We start from the raw sequence: 24,808 nt of genomic DNA, 5'->3' as shown, positions 1-24,808 counted from the left end.
AGGCCCTCATCACAAAGCACTTCAAATTTAGAGAACAGGATACCAACACTGGGATTGGCAATGCTTGTGGGCATGGATGTGGATGACGGTGAAATTATGTACCCTTTAAGCACTTGATGACATCACAGCGTTCACCCCTTGTCCCACCTTTAGTACCAAAATAGCCTAATTTTTGCTGCTAAGATTTTAGGCAGAGTGAGGGCAGGAAGTGGGCTCTAGACACATTGTTTACTTTCTGTTCCCAAACATTTTCATATAACCACAGAGACCAGTGACTGTGATGTCAGTGCCAGAGGTACTAAACTGCAAGCAAGGGCAGTATATGTTTCCCATTGCTACTTCAAGTTGACATCCACATTTTTAACCTATGCTTATGGCTTTCTCTTAATCTTGCAGCATTGGTCTGTATTCCAGTTGTACAGATTATATGTGATAGAGTCTCTGATTAAAAATGCATATTTATGCTAATTTGTGATCCAGGGAATAGACTCATAGTTTCAAAGGGGACCACAATTAAAATATCTATCGATTTTAAGCAGCCTGGAATGCAGCTCAGCAGAACTGCAGTCAGGCAATCAGCAACCAATACACCGGATGCAAGGAGCTATTAGAGATGTGATAGTGCACATGGGGAGCTGCAATGGGGTCATGCATGAAGGGCACACCACAGTGGGACCTCGCGTACCTCTTTGGGCGTGCTGACTGATGGAGCCTGAGCGGCTGAGCCAGATATCTTGGAGAGCTGCTTGCTCCTGTGCCTGTGGTCATGCTGCAGGGATAGTAACTGGGTCTGATCTTTGGGCAGAGTGCGGTGCACCTTCTTACTCTGCTGTGATTCCTCCGCCTTCCGCTGTAATAGAGAGAACGCCAAGAGTTACGAGAAGCAGTTTCACAAACCACAAGTGAGTTTTGCAGTTCTTTGCTTTCTTGCCCATTCTTCCCCAAACAGCCTATATATGTGGCCTGCTTGAATAGTCCAAACACAGACTTCCTGTGCTTGTTTATTGAAGATACACACTGTAAACCGCACACAAATGCAATGTGTGGTACATAAATGAAGATCCGTAGTCCAGGTGTAGTAGTAGATCCCTCTTTATTAGCAGGTAGATAGGTGGCAAGTTATAAGGTAAGAAGATACACCGGAGAAACCCCACCAGGAGCGAGCTACTAGCTCCTCAGCCTGAGATGACCAACTGACAATCTCAACACAGTAAGGCACTCAAACATTCCATGATGTCACAGGACATTCTAATGAAGTGGTAGAGAGAGAAAGGATATAGAAATCATTTACCACACAATGCATAGTTTGATTCTTTTTAACAAAGTTTGAGTTTTCCAACTCGTGCCTCATAAATTCATTAACACATATTTTATGTTCACTTTAGTATTCACATTTAGCAGCTCCTAAGCTAGCCAGATGTGTTGTGTGTGCCATTTCCATGGGCATGGAAGATTGGTGGCAAAAGTAAACCAAAGAGCAGCGACGAAATGTCAATGACTGTCATCGCTTCTAGGCAAAGAAGTAGCCTGAAAATGAGAGCGTTGCCCTCGCCCACTCTAAACCGCACATCTAAGCCACTGAGGAAGAAGGAGTCAGTCCGACTGCCCACAGAGGGATTCAGGAGGCGGAGATCGGCTGAGAGGTGTGCCCCACTTTAAATTTTGGTTTTAAAAAGTCTAAATGCTGCTTTGTATGCATTTTTATGCAATGACTTCCAGATGGCTCTGCAGGGGCACTCGTGAAATAAAAAAATAAATAAATGCTTCTTTTTTGCCCTCTTTCTACCTTCTCTTCTTTCTTTCATCCCCACTCTTATTTTTCTTATCTTCTTACATTTAATTTGTCCAATTTCCATCTCTCGCTTGTTCTCTCTACTTGCCTCTCTTTGTCATTTCTCTTTCCCTATCTCCGTTGCTGCATTTAGCTCCTTTGAATCTCCCCACACTGTCTCTTAGATCTGTCATTGGGACACCTGTGTTTTCCTACTGAACTTCTGCCTGGAAGGGACCCATAAAACACTAACATTGGCCCAGAGGCTCCCTCTGTAACTGGTTTACCATGCCACTGCTACGAGGGCTTATAAGATTTTTATAGCATTTGCAGTGCGGGGGCGAGATTTTGATCGATACCTTATCACTATTGATCTAAACCCCGATCTGGTCGACTGAACCTTTATTGCCTGTCATTGAGGGAAGAAAGTGCATCTCTTACCAAGTTAGTTCACCCAATAAAGGACTCCGCTCCGAAAGATCACAGACAACTTCTAGCTTTCAAAGATTTATTATATAGTCAGGATAAGCTGCAGGTACAGGCATCTCAGAATGAGATTCACAAGATACACGGGCCCAATTACATACATGTGCTCTCTGAAAACCCTCAGACGAGCAAAGAAGACTACTAATACAAGTTCTAAGAATAATAAAGCTATCAACATAGACACGTATTGAGATCTCTCCGACATTTAAGTTGGAGGAAAACCACAGGTTAGGCTGTCCCTACCCTGCTCTAGATGGTATCCCTACTTAACAAAGTCCCAACCTATCAAAAGGTGTCAGCGGTGAATGACCCCCTAGGGAAGTCACCCACTCTTAGTCTCTTGGTGAAAACCTACAATTCTCCAGTCATGACCCCTCTCTGCCTACCCATCCGCTCTCTAGAGGGTCCTCAGGCATCTGCTCTAACTCCACCCAGGGGTGCTGTCCCTAATACAAAACAGTCAACAACATTTGGGACGCCCCTCGAGAGACGCCCCTCACGTGGTATATTTTCTGGCTTTTTCCATGCTGCTTCGTGTTGGGCTTTGTGCGTAAGAGTTGACCTTGCTTCTCAGACTCTTCTCCGGCCCGCTGATACCCCTTAAAACATTCCGGAACCCTCCTCCATGTCTGGGCCTTCTCTTGAACAACCCTCTATTCATGTCTTTATAATTGGATCCCCCCTTTCTCTTGCAGACAGACATCTGCGGCCAAGATCCCAATTCTCATAGACTTCCAAAAAGGTCTGCAACATTTCTCGGCCCAGACTAATACGTGTAAATCAAAGGCTATAACATTTTCAGGCCTACTGCATTTCTCATAATGATTATAACATTCAAATCCTACATTAATTAATAGCATGTTAATACTCTTGTTCTGTTATCCAATAAACACATCTATAAATCATGGCCCATCAATTCTTATTGCTAAAGCATTAGTGCAATCCATGTCGTGAAAGGAAACACATCTCTGGCCCTGAGGCCTACCACGTTCTACGTTTACCCGCATGCCATCTTACATTTAGCAGCTACACGACATGGATTCAGGAATTATCACATCTAATAAAATCATATGATTTCACACATTTCTGCATTAGTTCCACTTCTACTTAAATTTCTAGGTTAATTATACATTTCAGAATGTAGTTGTAGATACTATTAGCACTCATGGCATTTCTCTTCATGACTTGTGCTTACTACATGTAAGTGTGAGGTACTTATACATTTAAGTCAGTTTGCGCTCTCTCAGCAGCATGCCTACTTTTAGGCACTTCATTCAGTAGATTTTTATAGCATGTCAAGATGGCAGCTTGAAGCCTCCTCACAGTACATGAGATCAGGAGAACCATCTGACAGAGAGGCAGGGTGCCCCGGGATGTATGCACTGGGATGTGCCAACAGTTATTGGAGGGTGGCAGGTGTAGCATAGTCACTGGTCTTACTTGCTGGGGCACTTTGGACTGCAGTGCCCAGCATTAATTTGTGAGGGCTGGCCCATAATGTGCTTGCAGCACCACCATTTCCCCTGCTGCATGGGATGTGTGAAGACTGCACCAAGAGTGGGCGTGTCTGCGCCTTTCCAAGACTGGGGGAGGCTGGGACGGGCTCCCCTCGTTGATACAGGGTTTGATACCAGAGGTACTGGTGAGAGAAAGTGTTTTTTCTTGTTTTGGTGTTTGTTTTGGTGCTCATCTCTCTTGGACAGGGACTCTCCAGCCGGATCCTGCTACCCTGACCGATTGTTCTTGGCATTTGGCACTTGGCCCAATTCTCCTAGTATCTATGACAATATGGTGAATCGGAAATTAGAAGGGTAGAGGACAAACAGTGGTAAAACTACCACCACCCTTGAGGTTTTTTTTGAGCGGACGGTGGGGGTCATCGACTAGGAAATCCAGCTGGCAAAAAGGCGCCTCTCGCTGCCCATGGATAATCGAGGGAAGCCTAGCGCTCCCACAGGTTGTGTTGCTCTGGGATCAGCTGCTGGTCCTGGCCTCAGTAAGTTCTCATCATTGGTCAAAGAGGAGCTCATGCCAGCCACTACTGACCTTGTGTTGTCTTCTCCAACTCCAATATCTGCGGCAAAGTGACCAAAATTATGGAAAAACCCTAAAATTATATAGAGCCGATCTAAATCTAGAGGTTGGCCCCCCAGAACATTTCTCCGCCCTCTCTAGTGCCTTTGGGTGACCTGGATAAACTTAAGAATGATCTAATGTCTGAACTATGCGATGAACTCAAGCAAACTCTGGAAGACTCAGCCTGATCATTAAGCGGCTGTACCTAATTGAACATAAACTAGCTTTACACTCCCTGGTCAGGTGGGGAGAGATCGGGTTGTTTACTCTCCGTTGTTAAACCTGCTGATATCTGTTCTTTGGTAATTAATGCCTCTGCAGCCCTTAGGCCACAGAAGCAAGGGCCCTGCATTGTAACTCCCACCCAAGAATCTTCTGCTCATCCCTGCCCCCCAATGATGGTGCTATTATCGGGAGCATGTCAACCCTGTAATGCAAGTAAGGGATCCCAGTAGTGCACCAGGTGATGTAATGAGCAGGGGGGATAGTAAGAAATGTACCTGCCATTTGCCTCCAGCTGTCTGCATATACATGGCAATTTTAAACAATGTTCCAGCCCTAGGCCAGCACGTGACATAGTCGACAAGAGAGTTAAATAATCAGGTGCGCAAAAAATTCTCCCGCTGCTGCCAACACAGTCCAGGAAGCTTTTGATTCAGGGCCTCATATTGTCCAGATTGGACTACGGAAACGCGCTTTATCTTGGCGCTCCAAAGAAAGTGACAGCCAAATTGCAGGTTGTACAAAATACCGCTGCTCGGATTCTCACGGGCACCAACAATGGTTGCTCAGGGAAGCCGGCCCTTAGGTCACTGCACTGGTTCCCAATACTCGAAAGGGTACACTTCAAGGCCCTGTGTATCACCCATAAAATCTTGCATGGCAAAGCCCCTCCTATTCTAAAAGATCTTATCATTCCACACAAAACCAGCAGAACCCTTCGATCCACGCATCTTCATCTGACCACAATACCCAGGATCAAGAGGGCCCGGTCAGGAGGACGCCTTTTTTCGTATAATGCCTCCAGACTCTTGAACGCACTCCCACTGGACATTCGGTCCCAGCCCAATCTTCTTTCCTTTCGCAGGCTTCTGAAGACCTGGCTGTTTCCCTAAGATCCCCTCACCTGTTCTTACCCATTCTATCATTAGCGCTGGGATGCTCACGGGCAGCCAAGCGCTCTAGAAATCCGCAAACATAAACATAAACAGGTCATACATCAGTTTCATACCTGCATTAGGTGCAAGGGCAGCCTATTTAACCACATCCTATTCGCACAAAAAGTAGAATGTGGGCCGTATGAATAAGGAGATTTCAAGGGATTCTATTTTTGTCCGCTTTAATAACCCAGCCATCCCTAATTGATCTATTACAGGCTTCTTGCCATCATCCAATCACAATCTCAGGGATCAGAGTCTTTCCTGCTGTGCTATTTTTATCAACATCTCAGTTTGAATGCCTAGGAAGTACCGGGCCAGTCTACAGCCATTAATCTCTCCTCTTCCCAAATTAGTGCATTACACATATCCAACAGGTATTTTCTGTGATTTGTCTGATAATGACTGACTTCAGGAGAGCTGTGTTGGACTTGGCCCTTTTTGCAGGGTCATCCCTGAACTTTTTGCCTTACTGCTGGTATTTTTTCTGAACTGGTGTTGGTGGTTTTAGGACTCTGGGCATTTTATCTCTGCTGTCAAGTGTTAAAGTGCATGTGCTCTCAGTGGTAAACTTGGTAAGATTGGTCTCCACCTGGTTGGTGTATTTTATTTACCTATCAGTCCCTTGTAAAGTGGTATCTCATATACCTGGGGCCAGTAAATTAAATGCTACTGGTAGGCTTACATCGCTGATTGCGCCACCCACCAAAGTAGCCTTTCATACCTGTCTTAGGCCTCTGCCATTGCAGGGCCTGCGCTCCCAGTTTACTGCTGCTGTGATGTGACACATAAAGTGGTTTCCCCCTCTGTGACTCCCCTTTTACTACATATTATTCACCCCCTAAGGTAGGCCCTAGCTAGCCCTATGGGCAGAGTGGCTGTAGGCAAAAGGTAGGACATGTGCCTTAACTGTGGGGCATGTCCTGGTAGTGACAAACAGCCATTTTGGTTTCTCACTACTGTGAGGCTGCCCTCTCATAGGAATGCATTGGGGATTCCCTGATATGTGTTTCAGTGGTAATTCCTGACCTGAAAGGGCTAGCGTGATCAAGTTTGGTATGTTTGGAATAGTGGTATGCTGCATAATGGTGTTCACAGATTTATTATTACTATTTTAGAAATGCCACATTTAGAAGTGGGATTTTCTGTGTGCTATATGTCTATGTGTCTTTGTGCCTGCCTGATGTGTATTACATGTCTGGCTCTTGAATGACGGGCTGGGGAGGTGCAGTGACTCCAGAGGGGCTGGGCGAGTAAGCACTAGGCTGAATAGGCCAATCTGCATTTGAAGTGATGGTAGGAGTAGCACCTGGGCCTGAATTGGACTGTGCCTGCCTTCCACGATGCTGGCTCTGCCCACCTGTGGTGTGTCTTGGGCCAGAGCCTACCCGTACAAAGTTGGTTATTGTGCACTGTGAATAAAATGTTAAGTGCTCACCAGGACTGGTTTGGACTGGGGACCGAGCCCTGTGCCAGGGGGAGAACGAAGACAGTGTGTGGTATAAGTATTGGGGCAGTGACCCCATGTTTGCGGGCTGTTGGTGCATTACTGGGAATTTGTGGCCGGCAGGCTGCTGGACTGCCAGGAGGAACCGCCACTGGGCACCTGGTGTGCTGGCCTGCCTGTGCCTTGCTTCCTGCCTCCCCTGGAGGGGAGAGATATAGTGCGTGGTGAGCACTTCCCCTGGCCCTAGAGAGAAGGGTGTTTTGCTGGATCTCCTCTTTGAGCACTGCGTGTGGGTACTCTTTCTGGCCCTGGAGTGAAGAGTGCTTTGCTGGGTCTCCTCTTTGACCTGTGGTGAATTGCCCTTTCGAGCATGTGGTGAGCGCTTTGGATCCCCAGGATAGAGAAGGTGGCTGCCGGTGAACGTGGCACCGCATTTCCCACATGGCGCTTTAGGCACATTGCCTGCCTGTGTGCCTGCACCAGAGGAGACTTCTCTCCCTGACGAGACGAAGTCAGTTGGGGAACGCCAGACCGTGGGTGGGATCGGCTGGGAAAGTACAGCCGGAAAGGGAGCCAGGCAGGAGCGGTGCCTGGTTGTGGGTGGCGTTCCACAAGCGAGATAGTGAGGGAAGCCCTACAGCCCGGAGTGTGCCGCCGAGAAGTGAATCAAACAGAGCCCATTTCCTGCTTGAGGAAGCGCGGCATGGGAAGTTGCTGCAGGGGGGCTGGATAAAGGAAGAGAACCGACCTGGAGCTGTGAGCCCCACCCTCCCTATTGAAGCCGGGGCTGCTGCTTGAAGGAAGGCAGAGTGCGCAGCAGCAATCACTTCTCAGACGCCGATTGTTTCCCTGGGTGTGGAGGGGTCTACAAGGGGTTCCCTTTCCCTGTAGGAATTCGGGACCCTTTTTCTGTTGTTCTGTGCAGCCAGATGGGCTACACACCCAGTGACCCGGTGAGGACCGCAGGAGACCCGCTAGACAGGGAGAGGTATGGCCTGGGCCAAAGTTGTTTGCGGGCTGCATACTCACGGGGGGCCAGTCCATGGGATACAGGGAGGTCCCCGGCCATTGTAGGCAGAGCGGGTGCCTCCCCTGCTGGTTGTACTAATATCATGGGCATTATTGTTGTGGACTGCTCTGGGTGAGACCTCAACTGAGGCCCCTGGGACTACCGCATTCCTGGTTGGAGGTCCAAAAGGCTACCAGTGTAGCGATCAGTAGCCGGGAGATGGTGCAGTGAAGGTGTCATTGTACTGGGTGCAATTTATCAATAATTGCCCTGCTGAACTGTAGAGTGAATGTACTGTAAGGGTGATATTGTAATATGTGCACTTTAAAAATGTTTACGATGTGTGCACTCTGGCAATGTTATGGGTAGCAATGATGTTACCTGACGATGAGGGGCCTGATGTGCAGAATGTGATATGCTCATCTAGGTAATGCTATGATGGTTACGCCTAAGGCTTCTCACTCGCGGAAAACACTGATAATTAGGATGTTTGCTTAATTTATATTTATGCCTAAGGTGTTGTGCTAAGTGCACCCTTGCCAGTAGTCACTGGTTGCTTTGCTAACTGTGCATTGTGATATTATGACCGTAGCCTGATTGGCCCTGTAATGTCTATAATCCCCTGTAAAGTAATACCTAGCTGCAGGTGGCGCGGTGTATATATGTAACTATACTCTGATGTGTTTTATGGAAAATACAAAGGTTATTTTTGTATAACCTTGTGCGGAGTTTCTTTTGTGGGGTGCCTAGTGTGTCGCTGCTCTGTGAGTGTGTTGCGCAAGCGCTTTACACATTGCCTCTGGGATAAGCCTGACTGCTCATGCCATGCTACCAAGGGGGTGAGCAGGGGTTATCTTCAGTGTGTAATTCCCTTCCCCTGACCAGAGTAGTGGTTTCTGCCTGGCTTAGGCGCATGCCCGAGCCAACCTGAAATACCATTACTAACTCCGGGTCATTGGATGCATGCAAATTGTGGTATCAGTTATATGTAATTGTTCAGAGACAGTTGCAGTAAAAGCGAATCTTGTCCCTCAGCAGCTGCCATTTGAAACGTTAATCAATAGTTTGAGTTGGAACATAGCGGGTTTACAAGCCAAATTAGGGTTGGAAAATTGGGTGAAATTTATTCGATTGTTTATTTCTAATGCAGGAAACCTGGGCTACAGAGGATGTTTTCTGAAAAGGGTTTTCCTGTTATTCTAAAACTAGACTGACAAACTGCCTGACCGAACTGGCAACATGGATGCAGGACCATTGTCTTAGACTTAATGCTGACAAATCCGAAATTCTATTGTTTGGCAGATGCACACAGGTCTGGGACAACAGTTGGTGGCCGAGCGATTTGGGCTTGCCTCCTAACCCGACTACAAAAGCTAAAAACTTAGGAATAACACTGGATAAGGACTTATCCATGAAATCCCATGTCTCCATAGTTTGCGGCAGAGGCTTTGGCCTTTTGAAGATGCTCAGACGATTATTTCCCTGGGTTCCGACAGATTGCAGGAGAACACTAGTCCAATCACTATTGCTGAGTCGGTTGGACTATGGTAATTCACTGTTTGTGGGAATGGCAGACTACCTATTTTCCAAATTGCAGTTGGTTCAGAATGCCGCTGCCAAAGCCATCTGTAATAAAAGAAAATATGACTCAGCCAAAAAATGTATGCGTGAGCTCCACTGGCTCCCAATGCGACAACGAGCCATTTTTAAACTGTTGTGTATTTCACACAAAGTACTCCACGATACAGGCCCCATCATCCTACATGATACGATCAGATTTCATAAACCCTCTAGAAACCTACGATCCATGACGTCCGGAAGAGCATCTATCACCCGAGCTCGGACTGTCAGGATGGGAGAGAGGGCTTTCTCTCACATTGCCGCAACAAAATGGAACGAGTTACCCCACAAACTCAGAACAACTGACTGTTTCCTTTCTTTTAGGAAACAACTAAAAACATTCCTTTTCCCCAGCCCAGATCAATAATTTCCAAAGTGTTGCCGTTAAATCACTTGTAATTCTTCTTTAGCGCCGTGATGTCCTTTTAGGATGAATGTTAGCGCTTTACAAATAAAATAAATACAATACAATTCTATCTCGACTCCCCTGCAGTTGCTGGACGGGCCAAGAGTGGGCTTACTGCATGATTCAGGAGCTTGGCCTGCTCCATCTCACCCATTTTTCACAAGAACAGTTTGATTCAAGCCTTTCATTTGTGTTGGCCTAGGAATTTTAGAATTATTATTATTCATTTCTACAATGATAATTTTATTGATAAGAACAATCCAAATTTTGTAGCACTGTTCAACCTCAAAGAAGGACTTCATCTTAAATAGGCTGAGAAAAGAAATGGAATCAATTTGATAGTGGCGGGTGGTTTTGATTCAAAACCTGGGATATCCTCTTGAGAAATAAGAATAATCTGTTTGGATAGTAGGTGCTGTTCAATGAATGGACCTAAGAAGATATGCGCTCTGTTCCCATCTGATCGATTTTGATCTTTGTAGTGCAATAGAAGGTGTGAGCCTTGCACACTCTATGGCTTCCACTTATCCAAGGGGCATGCTACTACTATTGATTACATAGAATTGGCCATCAAGGGTTTGCGCTCCTCTGGGGCGATGGGCCCGGATGAGCTCCCAATTTCAGTTTTGAAACAAAATAGTGCAATTCCGGTGTTTAGATTCTGCTTTGTAAATAAAACGGTTCTCCCATCTTGGAAAGGGAGTATATTAGTCCCCCTCTTCAAGAAGGGAGACCGTGACGCTCCACATAACTACCGACAAATTGCACTTCCTGATGCCGTGGGTAAAGTTTTCGCCAAATGCTTCTTTCTTGATGCAAATCAATGACTGGGTAGACTTGGGTGAAATTTTACTCTTTGAGCAGACCGGATTTAGGCGAAAGCATGGAACCATGGATTATCTAACGGCATTGCAAGTAATAACTGAAAAATATGTTAAAGTCCGAGGAGGGAAAGTGTACGCAGCTTTCATAGACTTCTCCACGGCTTTCGATAAAGTAGATTGTCCTTTGCTGTGGAGAAAACTATCGGACTTCGGCATGCCGGCCATCCTTCTGGAGTTAGTTCGAGCTCTCCATACTGACACTTGGTGTAGAGTCTTGATGGGAGGGGAAAGAGGTCTATCCCAAGTTATTCCTACAACAAACGGCTTAAAGCAAGGCTGTTTATTGGCCCCTCTATTATTCTCCTTATATATATCTGAACTCCCCTCTGCCCTGTCTTTAAGTGAAGGTATCGCCCCATTATTGGGGGGAAAATCGATAGTCTGTTTGCTTTATGCCGACAACATATTAATACTGGATTTAACACCAAGGGGATTAAATAGTCATCTGCAGGTATTACATGAATATGCAGAGGCCCATCACTTAAAGATAAATGTGTCTAAAAGTAAAGTAATGTGCATGCAGGGAAGGAAAAAGTTGAAGTATGCAAATTATACTTGGTCTGTAGGTGGACAAAAATTGGAAGTGGTAAAATCATATGTCTTCCTAGGAAAAACAGTGTGCGGAAATTCAAGTGACAAGGCTCATATAGAAAACAATATTGGGAAGGCAATAACACAAGGTAAAAGCTTAATCTCCCTCTACAGATCCACAGGCAGAAGACACTTTGCACTCCTACTAGAGGTTTTCCGTGCTAAAATCCCTGCTTCCCTGTTGTATGGTACTGAACTACTCGACTTAGGAAAATGGGGCCTTTTAAATATAACAGAAGGTAAAATCTTGCGGAACCTAGCCTCACTTAACTCTGCTTGTTCTGTTGCCGCTCTTTGGTTGGAATTTGTTCTGCGCAGTAGTTGGGTACAGGGTCTTGCAGGGATAGTGCGATGGGTTACAAGCCTTGTAAAGGGTGAACCTGGTACATTAAGATCTTTTATTCAGAAAGAATTATTAGGAACCTTAAATGAGCAATCATTAATTGTAAAAATTTTTAGCACTGCGGTTGACTTGCTTCAATTGGACGAATCTTTACTTTTTACTTTAACATCATATCAGCTAAAGGCCATTTAGAAACAGGCCACTTGGAAATTAAGTTTCACTATGGACAGGGAAGCCCGTATTTTAACCCCTTCCCTGCTCATGACGAGCTCAGCTCGTCATGAGGCACACTGGAGCTGTGCTTATGACGAGCTGAGCTCGTCATGAATAAAGTAGAATAGCAATTTCCAGCACAGGATGGGTATTGCCTTAGCAGCCAAGGTGTTAAAGAGAGGCATTCACCCAGCTATTGACTCCTGTCTGATAAATAAGGTACAATCTTATATTACTTGGAACTCCCCCATGGAGTGCGCCGTTTTTGGCTTTTATTGAGGCAGGATTCTCTTCCACTGACTAATATATTGTTCAAATGGTACGGTTCCTCCCCAGTTTGTAATTTGTGTAATAATTCTATCCAGGATGTTACCCATGTGCTCTTTATTTGTCCGGCTCTTTTATTATATCGACGTAAGTGGATGAGGCCAATCTGCCTACAACTATCCATTTTGTCTGCCACCTCATTTATAGACGCAATTTACAATCCACCTAATGAAATGTTTTGTCACAGGATTTTTAACTTTTTTAAAAGTTTTTTAGATATGTATTAAAATTTCATATGGATGTTATGATTATCATTGGTGATTTTATCTGACGTTTTACAAGATTTTGTGTATTTGTAAACCATATTTTACCGTCCGAAAATGTATGTTTTATCTTTTGTGCCTTCTTTTTATGTGGATCTCTTTTGAGTTCCAAAATCATAAATAAATTGAACTCGAACTACTATTGAATACATTTTCATTTTAAGGTCTCTGATGAAGCTGGTCATTGATGGGTCAGTAGAATATTCTACTTCAGCCACCATAATGCCTTACCTATTACTTTACGGGGGTCTGCGGAAAGTTCAAGGAGCATCTTTGGGACTTTTTCCGCCAAGGATCAGGGGAGAAGACTAGTTTGGGGCTCAGTTAATATAGATAAGCTCTTAAGGAAATTCTGTGTAAGCCATCTGGCCCTAATGCTTTGCTGTCTTATCTGTCCCCAAGAGCACTTGAGTGGTACTCAGGTTTATGTCAGATTGGGATCCATAATTCGGGAATCCCTAATGAAACCATGAAAATCCAGGGGTGACACAAAGCTCTCTTGGTTTAATGGATCCTGTAGGCCAGCTAATAAATGCCTAAGGGAAGCCCTGCATACAAGTCCCAAAGAAAGGACTTTTGAGCAGGCCTTGAGGTTGAGGAAGCCGGAAATGCAGATCAACATTTGAGACAAATTGTATTTTGCATATAAAACACAAAATACTAGTCTGTTTTGCCAAACAGTTGATGATAATAATTTGTCCTGTTGCAATGGATATGCGGCCTCATTTACAAACTTTTGACGTAGGGCAGCGCTGCAAGCCTTCCTGCTGCACTGCCCTATGGCAAAAGAAAAGGGCAGGAATGCGGCATATCTATCAGATAAGACATTCCTGTCCTTTCCCACTGCGCTGACGCACAAATGGCTGCCATGCGCAAATGCAGGCAATCTTGTGCCATGGTTCAAGGGTATCTGTGCTTTAGTAGTGATTGTTTTTGTGCAGGAAGGGGAACCTTCCTGCACAAAAACAAATCAATGGAGGCGTTTTCCTCTTTCTATGTGTGTTGCAGAGTGTAGCTCACATAGAAAGAGGAAAAAACGAGGAGAAATATTTTCTCCTTGTTGCACCTCCCCTGGGGATGTGTACGCTTTTATGCATTCTCAAGTTTACAAAATCTTGTAAATCTGGGAATGTGTCAAATGCGATGGGTGTTACATGGGAACACCCACCGTAACGCCCATTGCACACCTCCCTATCGCAGGGTGAGGCACTGCAGCACTGCATTGCCTCAGACCATATCTACAAGCCAATGAAGAGCCACACAGGGTGGCTTTATGTGTCCTTGTAGATATGGCCCTGCAGTGTGTGCTGCCGGACTGTCACTAAAAGTGACATTCCAGCGGTGCAGGAGCCTTGTAAATGAGGTCCATGGTATTTGCACCAACATGACTTCGGATCAGTGGGTGGAATATTTCCGTTAAATATACAATCCAACTAACGGTGCAATAACGGTGGCTGATATTCCCAGCACCCTCTGTTCCATCGACATAGATTTTTCTCTGAGTGAGGTCAGTGAGGCCATATGTTGCAGCCCTGCTAATAATAAGGCCCCTGGCCCGAATGGGGTCCCTAGGGACCTTTATAAGGCCAACTAAAAATTATTGTCACTCTTACTCACTAATTTCATCAATACTGCCTGTGCCTCTGGATTTCCTCACTATTATTGTACCTATTTTAAAGAAGGGTAATCCTGCTTGTCCCAGCTGTTACCATCCTATTTCATTGCTGTATTTGGTCATAAAGGTCATGGACAGGGTGGTGCTTAACCATCTGACTACCTGGATGAACGATAATCAGATCTTTTCCAGGGTGCAGTATGGGTTCCGAAGAGTAGCTACGATGGAACAGTGTCTCAATCATCAAATTAATTACCGATAAGTATGTCTCCAGCGCGGAAATGCTCAAACACTACAGGACGACGCTCAGAGGCAAGTGTGTTTACTCCATGCTTCCGGATAGCCCCACTATTCAGTGTCCTGGGTTGTTCCTTGAAGTACCTCCCAGCGCTTGTAGTCCCTATAACACTTTCTAGCAGAAAGGCTATTATTATGCTTTTGCTCAATTGTCGCTCCCTCCCGAAGCATGCCTTAGAGAATCACCTTCTTTTACCTGAGACTTGGTTGAATAAGGATGCTGGCCCCTACATTTTTCAGGCGCTCTCATCTGGCTATGTTATTCAGAGGCTGGACCGGAGGTCAGGACGTGGAGGTGGGATTGCTTTCATGTATAAATCGGATTTTAAGTGTTGCGTTACTTATGATCCCTTACCTGCCTGTGAAAGCATTTTTTTTACAATCTATGGGGCATATTATCAAGGCGGGCGAAATGAAATTATCGCCGCTTTAGCGGCCATTTTCGGCCGCTATACAGCGATAATTTCATCGCCCTATTAGCAAGCTGTCACTAACATCAGTTAGTGACAGCTTTTAGGTAATAGCGAGTGGTTTGGGACCTGCTTTGCATGTCAGAGATATTTATTGCTAAGGACATGCAAAGTGGGCGTACCCAACCTGTTAGCGTCTAAAAACAGTCGCTAGCATCGCTATCGGCTATTATCAACGCAGGCGTAGCGATGGAAATATTTGCGCTAAGCGCGAATATCTCCAAAAGCTAACGCCTGCTCAGACCAGTTCTTAGTCATTATATCCAATGGGAGGTAGATATTATGGCTAAGACCCTATTGTCATTAATGCGTGAACATCGCTGTATTCTCAGCGATATTCGCGCATTTCGCTGCTACCGCCGGATATTTTATTGCTTTAGAGATAAACGTTGCTAATAGCACGTTATCTCTGCGATAATATTCGGCAATGATTGGCGATAAAAAAATACTCGCTAAGCCCATTTAGCGATAAATATCGCTAGTTGTTAGTAATATTCCCCTATGTTTCCCCTGTAAGCACTTTTTCAGGGATTTTAGTATATCGTCCACCAGGCCCCCTAGGCCTCTTCGGTCAGGATCTTCCTGACATTGCTGCTAACCTGGCCGGTCCTCTCTCCAATTTCACATTATTGGGAGATTTTCATTTACATATTGATGTGACACTACCCTCATCCACCTTAAATTTGGTTGACGGACTGGGAACGTTCCAATTGAACCAAAAAGTGAGTGGCCCCACCCACTCCAAAGGCCATTTATTGGACCCTATATTTTCTAATATCCAGAATCTTCTGGTTAGGGACCCTATTCCAATACTTTGGTCAGACCATCTGCTTATCCCTTTCTCTTGGGCCTCACAGGATATCACTATTCCAACTGTAAAGATTCAAAAATGTACCCCTACCTGGTCCAAACTTCCTCTAAAATCTTGGGTGACTATCCTTGAAGATAGCACGCCCATATTGGACCCGGATCCTGTCAGGGCGAATGATAATCTTAACAACTGGCTCGAGTCATCTCTCAACACTGTCCTCCCAAAAAAATCTATTTATAAAAAAGTAGATATTAATAAAAACGCCTGGTACCCCCCAAGCTCCGGGAGCTCAAATAGTCTTGGAGCTGGAGAAAGGATTACATGGCCCCCCAAAAAACTGAATATAGAACAGCAATAATACTTTATAAAGCCGAAATAAAGGACGCCCAAACTCTTTACTACCAAGATATAATTACATGTGGTGCAAACTCCCCCTTGACATTTTTTGGATTGCAAAAGCACTTGTTACATAATTCACCCCCCCTAATACCTCGGAGGATATCAAACTCCGATGCAACCAATTAGCAGAATTTTTTTCAAACAAAATACAATTGGTCTACAGGTCTTTTCCACAGGCCAAGCCCCTCAAAGTGTTCCTCCATCTGTCACCACAAGTCCCATCCAACTATGTTCACTGGAAAAATTCTCCCTTCTGAATATGACATCCTTCCAGGGGATCCTGGGCCGTTTAAAATCCGGCTGTCCTCTAGATCCTGTCCCTTCCTTCATTTTAAAACAGGTTATGAATTCGGTATCTCCAGTGATACTGGATTTAATTAATGCCTCTCTACAGTCAGGAACCGTAACCCCTTCATGGAAGCAAGAGATGGTTAAAGCCCTCCTAAAGAAACCCAATTTGGATCCTGAGGAGTTTCCCCATATCTCTGTTACCTGGAGTAAGCAAAATAGCTGAGAGGTATGTGAATACCATCCTCTTTACTTTTAGGGAACACAATAACTGTCTCCATCCTACTCAGACAGGATTTAGAACACAGCAGACTGCTCTCCTCAGTGTAATGGAGGAATCCAGAAGACTACTTGATAGTTGAGGCTGTACTGCCCTTATTCTCTTAGATCTCAGCACAGCCTTTGACACTGTGAACCACCAACTATTGATTCAAAGTCTTAGGAATGTGGGAGTGACAGGAACTGTATTAGAATGACTGCAGTCCTTCCTTGAAGACAGATCTTGTGCCCTTAAACTGTGGGGTACCTCAGGGATCCTCCCTAAGCCCCACCCTATTCAATATCGTTTTTGGGGCCTTTGGCCAAAATAGTATTGCCATTTGGGGTACAAATAGTTACTTATGCGGACGACACCCAGCTGGTAGTTCCCATCAACCAGCAAGATAGCTCTTCACCAGGTCTAGCCTCGTGTCTTGGAGCTGTATCCAAATGGATGGATAATTCCTATTTAAAGCTCAATGGGGCTATGACTGAGCTAATGATACTGGGCAACTCAGCCCCCCTGAATATAGATCATCTCTGGCCCAGCTGTGTGGGTCCAGCTCCAAACCCCAAAGAACATATTAGGAGCCTGGGTGTGTGGTTGGACCGCAATCTAGACCTTAAAGAACAGGCTCGAAAGGTCGCAGCCAGCTGCTATGGAATGCTGAGGCTGATCAGAAAGATCTTCCCTCTACTACCTTTTGGTGCCAATAGGCTGTTGGTTCAAGCACTAATTCTGTTGCGGCTTGATAATTCCAAAGCCCTATATCTTGGAGCCCAACCTCCCATGATCAGAAGACTGCAGACAGTGCAGAACTGCGCAGCTCACTTGTTGCTGAATACTCCCAGGCGTTTGTTGGCCAAGCCTGCTCTCGCCGCCCTCCACTGGCTCCCTATCAAAGAACGAGTTCAGTTTAAGGCCTTATGCATTGCTAATAAAGCACTTTCTGGTAAAGGCTCTCCTTTGATGCGTTCTTTCATCCAGCTCTACCGCCCAAATAGAGCTCTGAGATCTGAAAATAAGCAACTGGTCATAGTCCCAAACATTAGAAGAGTGGGGGCCACCTCTTCTTGTATAATGTGGCAAAGATATTGAACCTTCTCCCTCAACACATTCCCTTAGAGTCTGATTATCTGATTTTTCGAAAGAAAGTAAAAATCTATCTCTTCCCTTGAAGTCTGCCCACGTGTCAAGTTAAGCTGCTGTTAGCGCTTGGATGCCTACGGATGACCATCCGCTTTACAAATGCTACTTTCATTTCATTTCATCTTTTGACATGCAAATACACTCATGCTAAACACAGTTCCATCTACCTGGCATTCATGGACCTTTCCTAAGTCTTCAACAGTGTTGTGAGATCTAAACTGTGGGTAATCTTGGCGAGTTTAGGGGTTGATAAGGGTATTGTTACTTTTCTGGGTGTTCTCCACACTGATCTTGAAGCATCTGTCAGATATGGCCTGAATGGAAAATTTACTATCCCCATCCTTCTATCTTGGGGATGATATTGGATACCAATGTAACCAAAATCTTGGTTTTGGTATGTTTTTTGTACTCTGGGTTTTTCTCTGCTTGAGTAACTTCTGGCAGTCAATCAACTAAAAGTAAATACACAGGATGATTCTGAAAATGTGTGATTAATATGTGTGTCATATGTGTGACACATATTTACTTTATGTTATTGTGTTCTGTAACGGGATAATCAAGATTACAAGAATATATTTGCAGCATTTAAAATGAAGCTGACAGCTTATTTTACATCGGCTGAGAGTTTCTAGAAGTTGACAATGAGGGGCCTTTTTTTTTAATTTGAAAAAGAACACAATCTTGATTAATGAAAATAATTGAAAGGACATCAGACCATTTTACTTTAATTGTTTTTGCTAACATCTCTAATAACAATGAGATTAAGTTATAAAAGTCTAGCACAGAAAGTGAAGGGTAGAGGGAAATCTTCCTGCAGGCGACATAGGGACAGGCCATACAGAATCAAATCTCCAGTCGCAACTTAAGGCTACCGGGATGGGAGACATTTAGCTTTCACTTAATGGCTTATCAATGAATCTGGCCTCATGGGATAAGAATAAGAGACCATGTGACAGCATTGCATATTAGAACTTTCGTGCAAATGTGTACCATCTCTGAAACTTGAAATAGCTTTTAATTTCTGCTATATGAATTAGATTAGCGGTTAGAAGTAGCAGAATTAGGGTAGGATTACAATAGATTTATCACCTCAATCATGTTTGAGTGTTTCCTCTTGATTACGCTTTTGGAGAATACTGCTGTAGCCCTTTTATCTTTCTTTAGTGTGGTTACACTAAAGAAACCACACTAAAGATTTTGATTTTAAATTAATGTGTAAATATATCCCTTACACAGCACGCTCCAATGTTCTTGAGTGTGATTCTGTAATGAAAGTGGATTTGGGACTCCGCAAACTCTCCTGCAATGTCTCATGGGATTGATCATTACTTGAAACACATCTTGCTCAAATACTGGTCAGTAGATTGTATGATGGAGGGAGTCTAGAAAACAGATCTCTTCATTTCTAGAAAACCTAGAAAACATAACACTTTCCTTCAACCAGGTGAAAAATGCCCAAGGCTTTAATTGTAGTTTGAAGGTTTCCGGCAGTAAGAGTTTCACTATTTTCGTGAGAGAGAAGTGATATCAAGCTATCTTGGTTTTCGAGTTGATGTGTTCTTAGAATGATGGTACTGAGCTGAGGGTGAATCCCAGTAAATGTGCATTGATTGTCTGCAAAAGGGTAAAGTCATCTAGATTTATGTCAGATAATCAAACTTGTTAACCAAGGTTGTTGCTGCGGATAGCAAGCAGGAGGAATTCAGTCACGGTTATACTGAACTTTATGTGTGTGCTAGATATCCACCTCAGGATTAGCTCAAATTACGCTTTGAGTCTCTGAATGTCATGAGATATGGATTTGCATCTTCAGGAGGCTAATGGATACAAAGGAACAACCGTTCCTTTAATTTTATTTTGCCAGTTTTACTTAGGTTTTTAGAGATGCTACTATGTACAAATGCATAACAATAATATTTTCACCAGGGCAAAAAACTACCTAACAGAAATATTAATTTAATTTAATTTAATAATATTCTTTATATGTAAATTTGTTATTAAAATACATATCCACAAACAAAAGCATCTTATTTGACCCATTACAATATATTCGATTCTCTAAAAGAGAAAATGATTTAGTAAATTTGAAAAAAATAATATCACATTCAGAAGAGAAACCTATAAATACTGTTAGATTTGGCTCAGGTAGGTACTTGTGACAAATAGGGACCCTTGCCGCTAGTCAGGGTAATGGGGTACACTCCTAAAATAACCCCTGCTCACCCCCTTGGTAGCTTGGCACGAGCAGACAGGCTTATCTCACAGGCAGTGTGTAAAGCATTTGTGAACACATACAGTAATCAAGAGTCAACACTACAGATGGACACCACACAAGTCGTATATTAAAAATAAGTATTCTTTAGATAGATTTAACACAAGACCACAAACAACAAAAATCCGCAATACTGTACTTAAAATGGTAGGTGTAGCTTAGTTCTCTTTAGATCTTAAAATGCAACACTTTGAGTCAATGTACCTTACGAAGTATCACGCTTCTACAACGAAAGTGCTGCAGAGATGGAGATGCAGCGAAGATCCGGAGCAAAGAAATAAAGATGTCAAGTTCTTCCTGATGCGGCACGCTTCTCCGATGTTGCAAGAATTCTCGACTCGATGCGTCAGCTGCAGCAGCAGCACCCTTGTCCCGTTATGCGGCGACAGTGGCTTTGGCGGCGACACTGTTACCCGACGATGCGAGACGCTTCTGCTCGATGCGACAACTGCAGCGGCGACACCCTTGTTCCGTGATGCGACGACAGCAGCTCCGACTGTGGCACGCTTCTCCGTGGATGAGAAACGCTTCTCGTGATGTGGTGCAAATGTGAATAGCTACAGCGAAGACATCCACGATGCGGCTGCTGCTTGGGACGGCAACACACTTCTTCCTTGTTGTGAGACGCTTCTCTTGATGTGGTGCAATACGACAGCGGTGACATCCACGATGTGACGGCTTCTACGGTGACATGCTTTTTTCGGGGTTGTGGGACCTTTCTTGAGATGCAGTGCAATGCGACAGCTACAGCGGCATCATCCATGATGCAACGGCAGCGGCTGTGACACGCTTCTTCGGGGTTGCGGGACGATTCTTGAGATGCTGTGCAATGCGACAGCTACAGTGGCGTCATCCACAATGCGACGGCAGCGGCTGCGACGGCGACACGCTTCTCCCTCTTGAGTCGCGCTTCCAGCTCCTTGCGACACGCAGCACCTCAGAAGGCCCAAAACATCAGCAGGCAGTTCCAAAGAACTCTTGGGGAGCTGGGGGTTGAAGTCTGTTGTCCATGAGACTTCAGCAGGAGGCAAGCTCTTCTCTCATGCCCTTGGATATTCTTCACAAGTTGAATAAAGTGCACACAAAGTCCTTTCTCATTTCTTTGTCAGTCAGGCAACCACTGCAGGTCAACCCCCCAAGCAGCACTTCAGCTTAGGAATAGTCTCTCCTCAGTTTCTTCAGGTTCCTCTCCTCAGCAAAGGTTTCTTCTTGTTTTCCAAAAGTGGTCTAATTTCTTGGGATCAGGGTCCCAATACTTATACCCCAAAAGCCTTTGCCCTCTGAGGGCAGAGGGGCCTTTGCCTAGTCCAAACCAGTTCTGGTCAGTCCTGGAGCACTCTGTTTACATGACCCCTTTCACAGTGCAGGGCAAAGACATCAGACGCACCACAAGAGGTGGAGCCAGCATTGTGGAGGAAAGGCACAGTCCTATTCAGGTCCCAGGTGCAACTCCTCCCTCCCATCTAGATGCAGATCTCTCTATTCACCATTGGGCTGACTCACCCTGTCTCCTGGAATCCCCCAGTCCTGTCACTCAAACTCCAGACAAGGAATACACAACCTAGCAGAGGCAGGCTTGGACAGTTAGACAAGAAAATACCCACTTTCTAAACGTGGTATTTTCAAACACAGAATGTTAAAACCAACTTCACTAAAAGATGTATTTCATCCTTCTGAGTTCAGGCATACTAAACTCAAATTTCTACTTAGTTCCCCAAGTAAGTTAGGATTATAAGATGTAATAATCAACTGCCCATTCTGGCCTATGGGGAACAGGTAGCATTGCAATAGTGAAAAACGAAAATGGCCGTACTTCACTATTAGGAGATGCCACACACATCAGTGCTTGTCCTACCATATACTCACAGTGTACCCTGCCTTGGGCCTACCATAGGGGTGTCTGATATGAAGAAAGGGGTAGGTTTAGGGACTGGCAAGTGGGTGCACATGCTCAGTCAACATGGCAGTACCAGACTGCACACAGGCTCTGCAATGGTGAGTCTTAGACCCACGTTTACAGGCTGCTTCTGTGGGTGGCACAACTAGTGCTGCAAGCCCACCAGCAGCATTTGGTTTACAAGCCCTGGGCACACTCAGTGCACTGTACTAGGGTCTGACAAGTAAACCAAACAAGCCAATGATGGAATCACTAATCCATACGTCAATTTACAATAGGGAGAGCATATGCACTTTAGCACTGATCAGCAGTGGAAAGAGTCATAAAACCAACAAAAACAGGTCAGACAAAATACAGGAGGAAGGCAAAAAGTTCAGGGATGACCCTGCAGAAAGGGCCAAGTCAACAAATACATACGGACAACTTTGGTACCTATGATAGCTCATGTTCTAATCTCAATACTGGATGAAGGGAGGGCCATAATGTAGATTATTAGATCGCTCTATGAAAATTTCTATGCTGCTTTAGCCTTAACAAAACCTTCAAAGAGGCAGAGTATTCACAAGACTGTGATTAAACAACTTGCTTAGCTAAAGGATTACCGGGACCAATGTGGAAAAAAATCAGTGGCTGAAAAGAGGAGGACAGAACAGGAGATGGAGCAGAGTGGTAAGTAAAAATAGAGATATATACTTTGCAGTGGAAGAACTGAAGTTCTATAACTTATCGTCACTGGCAGTTTAATAAAGGTCATGTATTGAAGGTGTTATAAGCCAGCTGTGCCTAATCCTTTAAAATATGCTCTGGAGGGAGAAGATGGGAAGCACCTTTAAAGGTTTCTTGTAAAGAGTGTAGATAGCTGACACCCATTGCCAATAACCATAACTTCCTTAATGTGAAAGAAATCCCTTGCAACCGTGAGAGTAGCTCCAGGAAAGAGTAACATGAAAGAGAGAAGGAGGAAGTTGGCAGCCACGTAATTCACCTGGTAAAACGAATGGGTACAAGCAATAGAAAAGGGATTAGACGTGCCACAAATAGATTTCCTCATATCCATGGGGTGATGGGTGGAATAAGACTAGACCTTCCAGTAAGACACACAGGGTAGACTCATTCGGGTCTTCAGTCCACATCTGATTGTAAATGGTGCGATTAAGTTATCGGTTGCGAATGAGTAAGGGTATAGAGAGAAGCGTAAGGTGGAAGAAATTTGAGAATGGAGGAAAGATGTATGCAAAGGAAGGATGTTTAAAGAAACAGCATTGAGGAAAGATTAAAATAGATTCATAAGGAAACTAAACAGTAAGATACGTAAACACACCAGATGACTTTGGCCCTGATTCGTGAAGGCCCATGTGGAAAAGCAAAAATGTGCATGTTTGCACTGCAGCCTTGATTCCTGGTAAGGACAGCAAGCAGGCTGGCTCTTTAACCCACTGACTAGTATAACTCAGTTAGGTGAACATGACTTTGACTATCAGTACAATTTACAAAGAGATAAATCACAATGGAGAATATTTGAAAATTCAATTCATTCTGATATCGGACTGGATTTTCCATTGGATAGGTTGAGTAGCCCAGTTCCAGTTTTAAGAAGGTGTTGTGCGCATAGGAGCTGTATACACTCACTCACTCTCTCTCGGTATGGTACAAAGCATAGGTATGTATTGGTTCAACTACACTTATGTGGGAGGGTCAAGGCCTGCTGACCCTGGCAAGCTTCCCAAACGCACTCTTGTTGAAATTACATGTATAAAGACAGACTATAAAGAGTCATCCCTCTCAAATATTTACTGGCCATTTCCAGGTCTAACAAAAAGGTAACAATATAAAACTTTGGATCAATTATTATGCAATGCACAAGTATTATTGTGAAGTGGCCTATGAGGCCCCCAGAGATGTAAAATAAGTCGTTTCTCCAAGGTCTAGCCTGCATCAGGTCTGTAGGTCAAGGTGCTTGTATCTATGTGTGCATCTCCAAGGTACATAAAGAAGTGTGGGCATGTCTGTATGCTGTGTTTATATAGCACAAAATCAGGCCTTGCCTGCTTTCTGATTTTTGGATCTCTTCACGATGAGGATATAATGGCAGCCACCATTATGTGGCAACCATATATTTTCCCGGAAGTTGTTTACTTTTTGCACAAGGTGTTGGTACTGCCAGAAAAGCAGAGAGGGGCACCCCAAACATTTTATCACCTAAACTGCACCCCACAAAATCTTCTGAAAGACCACGAACACCATCCACTTGGCACACCTTTCTTTGCTGGTGTTGGTTGTCCGAAATGCATGCATAAGTAGAAAACAGTTATGTGTAAAGAATATCCTTTGCTTCGAGGGCCTAGTACTCTATAATAAAGAGATCTTCATTATTTATTTTGAAAACTAAAGACTCCCACAGTCAAAGGTTACACAGGGGGTCCTTCAGAGAGGAACACGGCATTGCTAGGTGGTGACATGGGTAGCAAACTACATAGATGCCAGTTTTTCTTAAGACGTGCGATATCTTAAAAATAAACATGGTTGACATAATTTATCATGTACTGCTACATTTTTATAATTGATCTTATCCGCAGACTCTTTGCCAATGATGAAAGCAGATAAAAGTGCTACCTGCATAGTAATCACACAAATATGTCTAGCCACAATTTGTTTGTCTCCACTTTTTCTCCCTTCAAACTCACAGAAATTTATAAAATGCAGCCGGTTCTTTCTCGTGCCTTTTCAAATTTAAGAAAAAATTAAAACAAATGGCTAT

The 24,808-nt window shown here is 44.2% G+C and overlaps 1 protein-coding gene across 1 annotated transcript in view; it reads right to left on the bottom strand.

Moving 5' to 3' along the window:
- Positions 1–24,808, bottom strand: part of NRK (Nik related kinase) — an 895,726-nt gene that overhangs the window by 336,010 nt on the left and 534,908 nt on the right. Inside the window, exon 14 of the mRNA XM_086918574.1 lies at positions 686–850. Coding sequence (XP_086774700.1) covers positions 686–850 — 165 coding nt within the window. The remainder of the gene's footprint in view (positions 1–685; positions 851–24,808) is intronic.

Source organism: Lissotriton vulgaris, chromosome 4_1 (genome assembly GCF_964263255.1).
Source record: "Lissotriton vulgaris chromosome 4_1, aLisVul1.2, whole genome shotgun sequence".
NCBI classification, from domain to species: domain Eukaryota; kingdom Metazoa; phylum Chordata; class Amphibia; order Caudata; family Salamandridae; genus Lissotriton; species Lissotriton vulgaris.
The sequence above is the reverse complement of the archived record's forward strand: the minus strand, read 5'-3'. Positions and strand labels throughout refer to the sequence as shown.